This window comes from Thamnophis elegans, chromosome 1 (assembly GCF_009769535.1).
Source record: "Thamnophis elegans isolate rThaEle1 chromosome 1, rThaEle1.pri, whole genome shotgun sequence".
NCBI classification, from domain to species: domain Eukaryota; kingdom Metazoa; phylum Chordata; class Lepidosauria; order Squamata; family Colubridae; genus Thamnophis; species Thamnophis elegans.
Genome location: NC_045541.1, coordinates 72715843 through 72727856, shown reverse-complemented (window position 1 = coordinate 72727856; position 12014 = coordinate 72715843). Strand labels below are relative to the sequence as shown.

Here is a 12014-nt window from a genome sequence, read left to right as displayed (position 1 = left end):
AAATCTTAATTCCATTATAGTCTAAGATTTTTATTAAAAATTAAACCATGCATTTCTTTAATATGCTGAAAATACTGAATACCAGCATTGAATATGTTAAGAGCTACAAGGATTTTATATATTCTTTATTGGAAAAAGATATTTGATCCTCTGTGAAGAAAGGCTAACAAAATTGTGGGAATATATAATATGTCTAGATTAACTTCATATTTTAAAAGGAAATTATATTTAGAATTCCATTCAATGTGAAATACATTTTATTTTACAACTGCACACATCAAATGATGCCAAATCCAACATATGTGTTTCAGAGCTTATTTCTTCCTTTGACATATAATCTATATATTATTTATAGGATAATTTAAATATATTGTTTATATCTAACCATATGATACTTTAACTGCCCATAACAATTGCTTTTAATTATTTCTAATTATTAACTGTACCACTTACTTTTTTAAATAAAGTTTTTTATTTCTTTCAGTTTCATAACATATAATCAAATGTATACTATTACATAGCCAACATCATATTGTATTATTAAATGTTTACATCGATTCATCTTACCATTAACTCCCCAAAACAATTATTGACTCTTCTGTTCTCCATACACCATATTTGTATCTTAGCCATCACTTTCTTCTCTCTTTCTCCTCCCCCTCCCTACCTCCTTTGTTCCCTCTGTCATCCTTTTCTACTTCCCCTTCCTCTCTCCTTCTCTCTCCCCTTTCCACTCCTCATTTCTCTCCTCCTCTTTCCCCTCTTGCCCTCTCTCCTATCTCTCTCTTCTTTCCTCTCTCTCCTCTATTTCCCACTCTTCATCTCATTTATTTGGTATATTTCAGCCTCTGAGCAAGCTCCATTTTATGTTGATGGTATTTATAATTCCTTTTCAATATACATATTTAATTTTAACATGTATTCTCCTTTTTAAAAAAATAGAATAAAAAAGTATACCTATATAGTCATTGTACTTTTAAAACCCTCCCCCCCCCCAGCCTAATTTTGGCCAAGATGTAGACCTAGTTACAATTCCAAGCTATTCTCATCATTATCTTTATATAATTATACATCTCCAGTTAGTGATTCTGTCTTTAAATCTCAATAGTTTTCCATTGTAGGTGTATTCCATGTTCCCTCTCCATTTTCCATATCTTAAATTAGATTAGCCTTAATTGTCTATAAATGGCAATCCTCGCTGTTCAATGTTCATTACAATTCCCTTATTCTACTACCAGGATGGCGAACTTATGGCACGTGTGCCACAGGTAGCTCATGGAGCCATTTGTCAGGACACGCGAGGGGTTGCCCTATCACCTGGCCAGCGCGCATGCACGCGCTGGCCAGCTGAGTTCACCCTTTTTTAAAGCCATTTTTTGCACTCCCAGGGCTCCAGAGGCTTTATAGGAGCCTGGAGAGGGCAAAAAGAGCCTTCCCTCCCCCGGAGGCCCTCCAGAGGCTTCATGAGTGTCCCTGAAGCCTCCGGAGTGCAATAAAATGGCCCTATTGGCAAACCAGAAGTTCAGGAACTGACTTCTGGTTTGCTCGCAGGGTCGTTTTGAACGCACCGAAGACTTCAGGGAAGCCGCCTGAAAGTCCCCGAAGCCTCCGGAGGTCCTCGGGGGGGGGGAGGCTGTTTTCACCCTCCCCAGGCTCCTATAAAGCATGCAAAAAATGGGGGGGAGCACCTGTAGTGCACATATGCACACTGGGGGAGTCGCACATGGCATTATGGGTGTGGCATGCCCACACAACCCCCCTATGCTCCCCCCACTTATGGCACACGAGCCATAAAAGGTTCACCATCGCTGGTCTAGTATATAGAATAACAGTGGTAAACATCTCACTTTATTCTTCATCTTAAAAATTTTATATATGTCCATTTCATATATTTTAATCCATGCTTAGTTGTCCCTCTTTATCATATTCAGTCAATTCACAACTTAGTTTAATTATCATGTATAAAAGTGAATCACAAACCTCTGCTTTACAACCTCCCCATATCAGTATCATATTTATCCATATGCCATATATTTAAACTTTTGTTTAGTTATCTTTCCATTATTATATTCAACCAATTAGTAACTCCATTTTATTATCATATTTAGGAATAAAACCCTTAGCTTTATATTTTCCCATATGAAAGTTTCTAGTTGTCTGATTTTTTCCTAGTAAGTCTTTTGTCCCACTTCTCTGTTCCTATCTTCTCCCTTTTCTTTGTTTTGACACATTCACTCTCTTCAATTTTCCCCAGTTCACCATCAAAAGAATATTTTATATTTCTCTTTGTTGGGGCAAAACCTCCTACTTCAATTTTTCTTATGCCATTAACAGCCTCAGCCTCTTTTGTCTGCTTTTTATTCCCTTTTGTTGGGACACCTGCTCTTTTTACAGTTTTCCATATATCACTGCCAAGACTAATGGAGCATTTTGTCTACTTTTTATTTCCCTCCATTTCTACCCCTTCGTTGCCTTGTCCCCTTTCTTCTTTAAATTCTTCTTTAGATATCTGCTTCTCTCAGTTCAGAATACTATTTAGGCTTGATTTTAATGATTTATGCATATTTTTATAATTTCACGTAGTTAGTTCTTCAAATTTCCAGCTTTCCATGATGTCCAGTTCCAAAGTTACAGTTAGTTATACAGTTCTTATTTCAGAGTTGTTGTCCACCTTAAATTTATCTACTTCAGTTGCTGTGGGGAAGAGCAATGGGAGCCAACTTGGTCTCTTGTTCTTCCTTAATGTCCAGTTCCAAAATTGCAGTTAGTTATACAAATCTTATTTTGAGGGGTCTGATCCACCTTAAATTTCAACTACTGTGAGACCAGAAGAGAAGCTGGTGCCATCTTATTCTTTTGCAGAGAAAAAAAAGGACGAAAGGGCCTTCGCATTTCCCAGTTCTTGACTTTATAATAATTCTTTCCCCTGTCACCTTCCACCTCCAGTCAGCCACAGCTGCTCAGAACTAGGTTATCAGTTATCAGTGCGAAGAAGTGTTTTTTTTCCCTTAATTTTTTTGGAGTTGCTAAAAAACAAAGTAAGCCTTCGGAATGTTTGATATCTATTTCGTATCCGAAACCAAATTTAGAGTTTATATTTGAAGGGGTTTGTCACTTCTCTGCTTTCTCCTTTTCTGTCCAAATTTGTTTTAAGCAAAATAGCTTGGGGGGGGGGGTATTTCAACCATTTTCCTTTTCTTCCTTTCTTTCTTTTGGAGAAAATCCCGGTCTGACCATCAATATTATTTATGCTCTCAGGATTTTTTTGCCTTTACTAGGTTTGATTTATGACTGTGGGTTAGATAAATTTTCTTACCCATTTGCTTAGATGAGAAGTCAGCATCTTGTCAGCCATATTGCAGGCTGCTGCCCCCACTCCGATTCATAAGGCAAATCTCCGACCTGTGAGGGACCTGTTTCCTCCCTCTGGGTCTGGTGAGACGCTGCCCTTCTTTGTCCCCCCTCCAGGAGGGCTCTGATCCAAAGAAAGGATCACCTGAGTAAGTTTGTCAGACAGGGTTCATGTGAGGCTCTTCAGAGTTCACATTCCCCACGTCTGTCCAACTGGAGAACTTCCTGTTGACTCCTGTATCATCTATTTTTATATGTGATGCTACTACTAGAAGATATAATTTGAATTCCGTTGTACTGATATTACTAACTAGACGGTATCATTCTATTTTTCCTGAGTGATTGCTGTTCTTTCAGCTTGGTAGGGTGGTCCTTCACAGAGTCTTACAGCAGGCATCTTGTTGAAGTCTTTAAAAACAACCAGAGATTGAAAGTGTTACAGTTGTCCCTTGACGATACAGATGACAGAGCAGCGGAATTGCTGTGTGAGGGGCTCCAACACGCAGACTGTAAAGTAGAAACACTAGTGTGAGTGTACAGTATTTTTTTTTCAGTTTGATGTGTGATGCTTTCTCATGAGTTCTGGAAAAATATCCAGGGAAACACAGATGCAGTTATGACATTTAACCATGTTATCTTTAGTTTCTACTAGAGTACTATGTCATTGATGGCGAACATTTTTGGAACCAAGTGCCAAAAAGGGAGCGCACATGCACGCATTCATCGGGGCTGTGACCTGGAAGAGGAGCTGCCCAGGGGACATGCGCTTGCCAGAAAATGAACTTCCACCATACCAGTCAGCAAGTCTTCCGGTTATAGCACACATGCACATGCGACGATCTGGCCCGTGCACATGCTCACGCCGGAAAACAGAAGACCAGCTCTTCCAGTTTCCAACACTGCCGCACTCACAAAGGCCACCTGATCATTGCAGGCACATGTATGCCAGAAACCTGGAAGAGAAATGGGCGATGTCACACGTGCCAGGTGACATGGCTCCGAGTGCCACTTCGGGCACTTGTGCCATAGGTTTGCCATCACAGACATAGATCTACAAATTTGTAAAGTACAGCTGTGGATATTTCAATCAGTATAATTGTTATATCTGAAAATCGCTTAATTAATGTTTATAAACTTAAACTATAAATCAGCGCTGGCCAGCTGATTTTCAGCCATCCGGAGGGCAGCGGGAGGGTGTTTTCGCCCTCATCAGGCTTCAGAAAAGCCTCCGGAGCCTGTGGATGGTGAAATACCACACAACAGACCTACTGGAAGTCCGGAGGCTTCAGTGAGGTCTGTGTTCATGCGTGGGGAGAGCTTGGGGTGTGTGTGCACTCATGCGCTGGGGTGGGTGGGCATTGCATTATGGGGGTGGGCATGCATACACGTGCATCCTTTTGGTACTCAGGCAGAAAAACATTCAACATCACTGCTATAGTGTATTTTCCAAAAATAATTGTAATGTTTTGCACTCATACCTGCAGGTTTACAGGAGAATCCATGACCGAATTCTGTAGCAGGCATGTTGCAGAAGTACTCTGTAAAAGCCAGAGTTTGAGAGAGTTAAAATTATGGCTGCACAATCCAGATGACAGAGTAGCGGAAATGCTATGTGTGGGGCTCCAAAATCAAGACTGTAGAATAGAGAAACTAGGGTAAGTGTTCAGAACCTCGTTTTGTTTTTCAATGTGATATGTGTTAGTTTCTCTTGACTGCTTGTCTTCTGAAAATACATCCAGGAAGAGCAGTTCATCTGCAATATATAAACACATTTGTTACAATTCCTGCAATAGTATTCTCAATGCTTGTTTTTGAAGGCATTATTATTATTATTTTTACTTCTTTATAGGATTGCTACAGAGTTTCTGACCAATGTCTGCACCAGGCATCTTGCAGAAGTAATAAGGGAAAATCAAAGATTGAGAGAGATAGAGTTTTCCCTCAAAAAAATAGATGGCAAAATAACAGAAGTGATGAATAAGGGTCTCAAACATGCAGAATGTTTAATTGAAATGCTACAGTAAGTAATTGCTTTTCCCTTTCAATTTAATGTGCACAATCGTCTCTTAAGGGTTAATATTGTAGAAATTTATCCAGGGAACGGTTTAATCATACCCTTTTCAGTTCCTACAGGAATACAGTGCATATGGCTTACAGTGACGATATCTCTCTGTTTTTGGACTGACACTGATTCTGCAAGGTTTTATACTGGTGTTTCTAAGTTTGATTAAACGTAGAAGGGGAATGTTGTGGGCTGTAGGCTGCCTGCCTCTCCAGCAGCTGAATCAGATGAGGAGGAGGAGGCATGGGAGTCAGGGTCAGCATTAAGGCAACCTAAGAGCTCAGAGGGGGAAGAGGGAATGGAGCTGGCATAGAGAGAGACAGAGGCAACAGCAGTGGAAATGCATGGGTTGATCCTTGGAAAGGAAGAGCCACACTGTTAGTGAAGCCCAGTGGTGGGATTCAATTTTTTTACTAGTTTTTTTACTGGTTCTGTGGGCGTGGCTTGGTCATGGCTCATGGCCAACTCAATGTCACTCCCACCCAGTCATATTACCCCACCAGCCACACCTACCCAGATTTTGTGGCTCCCGGTGTTTTTTGTGGGAAATGGGTCATGTGACTAGGTGGGTATGGCCAACTTGATTGGTCTCACCCTTACATTTCTCCTTAATCCAACTCACAATAAAATAACACAATAAAATAGCACTGTTCCAATATTTAGAATAAAATAGAATAACAGAGTTGGAAAGAACCTTGAAGGTCTTCTAGTCCATCCCTGCTTAGGCAGGAAACCCTACACCACTTCAGACAAATGATTATCCAATCTCTTCTTAAAAACCTCCAGTGTTGGAGCATTTACAACTTCTGGAGGCAGGTTCTTCCACTGATTAATTGTTCTGTCAGGAAATTTGAGGGGCTCCTACAAAACTGAGGGAGTCAATCTATTTTCCAAAGCACCAAAAGGCACAAGAAACAATGGATGGAAATTAGCCAAAGAGAGAAGCAACCTAGGACTAAGGAGAACTTTCCTGAGGGTGAGACCAATTAACCAATGGAATAGCTTGCCTTCAGAAGTTGTGGATGCTCCGTCACTAGAGGCTTTCAAAAAGAGAGAGAGAAGTATTCCCCAAAAGGACAGCGCCTGGAACTACTAAAACAATGCAGAAAACTTAAAATAGCCATTTCCCTTTTTTTTTAAAGTCAACCCCAAAACAAACACAGCAGCTGAGAGGAAACTAAGAGCGGCTACTAATTGAAAGCCTGGGCATGCTGCCAAAAGCCATTCACCCTTCCAACTCTATTATTCTATGTTCTCTTATGTTCTAAATTGGGTGCTTCACAGCAGAAGCAATACAGCTGGCAGGATCATACATGCACTAAATTCGCAGCCTGTATGATCCAGCTGCATCATTGTCCCCTCCTGTATCTTTTCTCCCAGGAAGAAACAAGAAATAGCTAACACTGCAGCAGTTATAAACGGTCTTGGGAAACTCCAGGGAGTATTAGCTGATCGCAGACGTGTTTATAATGAAAATGTTTGTAATCTTGTCTTTCTTCCTGAAGGGAAGAGGTTAATCCCATCCCTAGATGAGTGATTGATGTGTCTGCCTGCCCTAATCCTGTCAGTTTCTGTTGATTTACCTTCTGTTGTAAAAAGAGGCTGTTGGCTACAGCTTCCTTGCCCCTTTTTGTTGAAACATCACTTCTGAAGTTCCATAACTTTAATATGGTGAGGAATTGTTGTAACCAAACCAGAGTAAAGAAGCCATACTCTACTTTAAAAACCATTTCTGAAATTTTAGGACATAAATCTCCTAAATGATGTTACTTCTTTTAAACTGACTCTACTGAACTTCTTCCTTTTTAGAATAAAGACTGTTTAAATGGTGCTTTGAGTCTGTTGTGAGGGGGAAAGTTCCAATTTTACTTGCTTCTGATTGGAGGAGAAGTCACTAGTTTAAAGCTGTCTATAATGAGAAGTTTGACCACAGAAAGCGAATAAACCTGCAAATTACTGTATTTTTCAGAGTATAAGACGCCCCGGAGTATAAGACCCACCTTAGTTTGGGGGAGAAAAATAAAAAAAAATCTGCCTCTGCCTACCAGCATCCACCGGTATTCATTTGGCTAGCCTCCTTAGCAAAAAGCCTGGTCAGCTTCAGCACATTAGCATGATTCAGCACAAGCAGTTTGAGAGGCTGCCTTTGCAAAGAGAAGCTCCTTTGCAAACTGAGCTTTTGGAGGCTGTTTGAGAGGCTCTCTCTTTGAGAGTGTAGCCCCGCCCACTCGCCCCCACCCTTCGGCCTCCACATGTCCTCTCAAACGGAGGACCTCACAAACAGCCTCCAAAAGCTCCATTTGGGAAGCTGAGTTTGCAGCCTCCAAAAGCTTTATTTGAAGGGCTGCCTCTCAATTTGAGAGGCTGCCTTTGCAAAGAGAAGGTCCTTTGGAGGCTGTTTGAGAGGCTCTCCGTTTGCAGCCTCCAAAAGCTCCCTTTGAGAGGACATGTGGAGGCTGAAGGGTGAGGGTGAGCAGGGCTACATTTGGTGTATAAGACACACCCAAATTTTCACCCTCTTTCAGGGAGGGGAAAAAGTGTCTTATACTTTATATTGTTTTGGTGTAGTGGTGCTACAGGAGGGAGCCAAAGACTGTAATATTACTAATGGAAGTAATGTTATTAATAGGACAGGAAAGGAGGAACTTGTCCATGGAGTCTTGATGGGTCCGATACGACTTTGCAGTTAACAATGTTATTAATATTTAAATAGTTATATCTTAAATTAGACAATGTCAACACAAAATATTAAAAAGAAGAGGATCAGGGAATTAGAACCTTTAAGAACTATTCTGGAGGAACATATAAGCAAAACACACGAAGTAATCCAGGCAATAAGAGCAAAGCTTGAATCCAAAATGGATATACTTTCAAGGGAACTCCATGAGACCATACATCATTTAAGTGGAGGTATTAAACAGATAAAGGAGAATGGATTTCCTGAAGTGTAAATTGGAGATGTCCAAATAAGAAGGATGGTGCTTATTTAGATGTATAGGAAGTTAAAACCCACACCTCTCCTAGAAAAATGAAATATCCTGGGAAATATTGAAAAGGCAGAATATTACATTTCTCTGGATAAGAAATGAAACAGATTCCCTCTTAATAGCCCCCACCCTTCGTCTATTCTACATAACAAAGATCCCCCTTCAGCTGTAGGGTGATGGGATTAAGGCATGATAGTAGTACCCCTTTACCCATCTCACCACAGGGCACCTGGGAAGAAGCAATGCACAACTAAACTTGGACTCAAAATACAGCTTATAGAGTTGCCCCTGCATGTCCCCATGGGAGTCTGACAACCAATCGGAATACAAGATCAAGATCAAAGCCCAGAGAGGGCATAAAACCAGGGACTTTCAGCATCTGTCTCTTTTCTTCTTCACTCAACATCTGGAAGCATGTGATCCCTCTTTTCTGTTCAGGAGCGCAATCCATGTGATCCTGTCCACCATTAAACCATTTTTCTAAGCAGCCTCCATGTTTCCAGTGTCTTTTTCCCCACTTGGAACTGAACACAGAAGGACATTTCTTCCAACAGATGAAAGTGCTGTTCTGGAATTACCATATTTTTGGAGTATAAGACGCCCCAAAGTTTTGAAGAGGCAATTTTTTTTTTAAAAAAAGTAGGTAGGTAGCTAGAGGGAAATAGAAATACAGTAGGGAGGGAGGGAGAGAGACGGTAGGTAGATAGAGGGATAAAGAGAGAGAGAAATACAGTAGGTAGGTAGGGAGAAAAGGTAGGTAGGGAGAGGTAGAGGGAGAAACACAGTAGGTAGATAGGGAGAGAGAGAGAGTAGGTAGGTAGGTAGGTAGAGGGATAGCGAGAGAGAGAAATATAGTAGGTAGGTAGGTAGAGAGAGTAGGTAGATAGGTAGGGAGAGAGAGGGAGAGAAATAGAGTAGGTAGGTAGGTAGATGTGTCCAGGTGTATTTATCCATGTAGTGGAGAAGGAAATCTGACAATCTGCAGCACCTAAGACTAGTTTCTGGTGGCACAGCACTTGATCAATGTAATTCTCATCAATCACTCTAACTAAAGAGCTTTTCGAAAGGGAAAAAAAAAGTTTTTGCACTCTGCAAACCTCCCCAAAACGGCCCATTTTTTGCAAAAATGGGCCCGTTTTTTTTCAAATAAAAGGCATGAATAGCCCGGGGGGGGGGGGTTGCAGAGTGCTCGGGGGGGGGGCAAAAAAGAGCAAAAAAACGGCCTGTTTTTCACAAAAATGGCACCGTTTTTTGTCAAAAAAAATTGCATGCATAGCCTTATTGAGGCTTAAGGTGTAAAAAACGGGGAGCTGAGGGCGTAAAAAATGGCCCATTTTTTGCTCATTTCTGCCCTCCCCAGCCCCCAGGAGCTCTTTGAAAGTCTCCATAAGGCTATGCCATTTTAGTGAAGGGGGTGGAGCATTGGGAGGCAAAAAAAAATGCTGTATTCGATGTATAAGACACACCCAGATTTTCAGTCTCTTTTGAGGAAAAAAGATGTGTCTTATACGTCGAAAAATACGGTACATCTTAAGCAATGCCAGTACAAATTTTGAGCAGTTCATGAATTATCTAGAGAGGATATTGGATCAAGAAAAATTAAATCTTTGGCTCAATTAATTAATTGGAAATAAAAAAATGGTGCTTGAAGTGGATGAAATATATAGAGTAAACTCTAGAATTGCCACCATAAGAAAACCACCAAGAGATATCTTAGTCTACATTGTAAGAATAAGAAACTACTTTTTGAATTGCCATTTCAAATCTAAATTGACAATACGTGAATATAAGTTGAAAAAGGGTAAAATATCTGATATTTATACTCACAAATATCAATTCTAAATTGCTTCAAAATATCTTTGTGCTTGTTTGGGATGGTGTTAAAAAGGATTTATTAAGATGGGACTATCCTTATTGGGTAGAATCTCTAATTAGGATGAATGTTACAGAATCTTTCATTCCTTTTTGTTTCAGATTCTACCAATATTTATAACTGTTATTAAATCTAAACAATGGCAAATTGATACTCTAAATTATATGGCAAGGGGGGAAAAACCAAGAATTAGATATTTGATTTTGATTTGATTTTGATTTTATTAGTATTTATAGGCTGCCCTTTTCCCTGAGGGGACTCAGGGCGGCTTACATAAAATGGGGAAGGGAGGGTACAGACAATAGACACAAAACAGTACATAAAAGTAAAAATAGTAAACAACATTCATTCATCATTCGGGTGGGGACAGATTATCTTTATCCCCAGGCCTGACGGGCTAGCCAGGTCTTAAGGGCTGTGCGGAAGGTCTGGACGGTGGTGAGGGTACGAATCTCCATGGGGAGATCGTTCCAAAGGGTCGGAGCTACTACTGAAAAGGCTCTCCTCCATGTGGTTGCCAGTCGACACTGACTGGCAGATGGTACTCGGAGGAGGCCTAATCTATGCAATCTAATTGGTCGCAGGGAGGTAATTGGCAGGAGGCGGTCTCTCAAGTACGCAGATCCACTACCATGGAGGGCTTTATGAGTGACAAGTAGCACCTTGAAGTGCACCCGGAGATCAACAGGTAGCCAGCGCAGCTCGCGGAGGATAGGTGTTATGTGGGCGAACCGAGGTGCACCCACAATCACTCGCGCGGCCGCATTCTGGACTAGCTGAAGTCGCCGGATGCTCTTCAAGGGCAGCCCCATGTAGAGCACATTGCAGTATTCCAGCCTAGAGGTCACAAGGGCCCGGGTGACTGTTGTGAGGGCCTCCCGATTCAGGTAGGGTCGCAACTGGCGTACCAGGCAAACCTGGGCAAATGCCCCCCTGGTCACAGCCGTCAGATGGTGGTCGAAAGTCAGCTGTGGATCCAGGAGGACTCCCAAGTTGTGAACCCTCTCTGAGGGATATAAAATTTGACCCCCCAGCCTGAGCGATGGAACACTAATCGAATTATTGGGAGGGAAACACAACAGCCACTCGGTCTTCTCCGGGTTGAGTACAAGCTTGTTAGCCCTCATCCAGTCCATAACGGCCTCAAGACCCCGGCTCATCACGTCCACCGCTTCATTGAGTTGGCACGGGGCGGACAGATACAACTGAGTATCGTCCGCGTATTGATGGTATTTTATCCCGTGCCTCCGAATGATCTCACCCAGCGGTTTCATGTAGATGTTAACTAGTAGGGGGGATAAGACTGAACCCTGCGGCACCCCATATGTTAGGGGCCTAGGGGTCGATCTCTGCCCCCCCACTAACACCGACTGTGACCTGTCTGAGAGGTAGGAGGAGAACCACTGCAAAACAGTGCCTCCCACCCCCACCTCCCGCAGTCGTCGCAGAAGGATACCATGGTCGATGGTATCGAAAGCCGCCGAGAGGTCGAGGAGAACCAGGATGGAGGCATGGCCTCGGTCTCTGACTCTCCAGAGATCATCGGTCAATGCGACCAAAGCAGTTTCTGTGCTGTAACCGGGTCTGAAGCCCGACTGGAAGGGGTTGAGATAACTTGCTTCCTCCAAGGACCGTTGGAGCTGGAAGGCCACCACCTTCTCGACAACCTTCCCTACAAAAGGGAGGTTGGAGACTGGTCGATAGTTGTTAAGAACAGCTGGATCCAGAGATGGCTTCTTCA

General features: G+C 42.0%; 1 protein-coding gene and 1 long non-coding RNA gene across 3 annotated transcripts in view; one reads left to right on the top strand and one right to left on the bottom strand.

Moving 5' to 3' along the window:
- LOC116510748 (NACHT, LRR and PYD domains-containing protein 12-like) overlaps window positions 1–12014 on the top strand; it is a 56054-nt gene that overhangs the window by 20505 nt on the left and 23535 nt on the right. For both annotated transcript variants that reach the window (XM_032220400.1, XM_032220406.1), the window contains 3 exons: window positions 3709–3879; window positions 4836–5006; window positions 5201–5371. In XM_032220400.1, coding sequence (XP_032076291.1) covers window positions 3709–3879; window positions 4836–5006; window positions 5201–5371 — 513 coding nt within the window. The remainder of the gene's footprint in view (window positions 1–3708; window positions 3880–4835; window positions 5007–5200; window positions 5372–12014) is intronic.
- LOC116510821 overlaps window positions 3886–12014 on the bottom strand; it is a 72114-nt gene continuing 63985 nt past the window's right edge. Inside the window, exon 3 of the long non-coding RNA XR_004255671.1 lies at window positions 3886–4889. This is a non-coding gene — a long non-coding RNA (uncharacterized LOC116510821). The remainder of the gene's footprint in view (window positions 4890–12014) is intronic.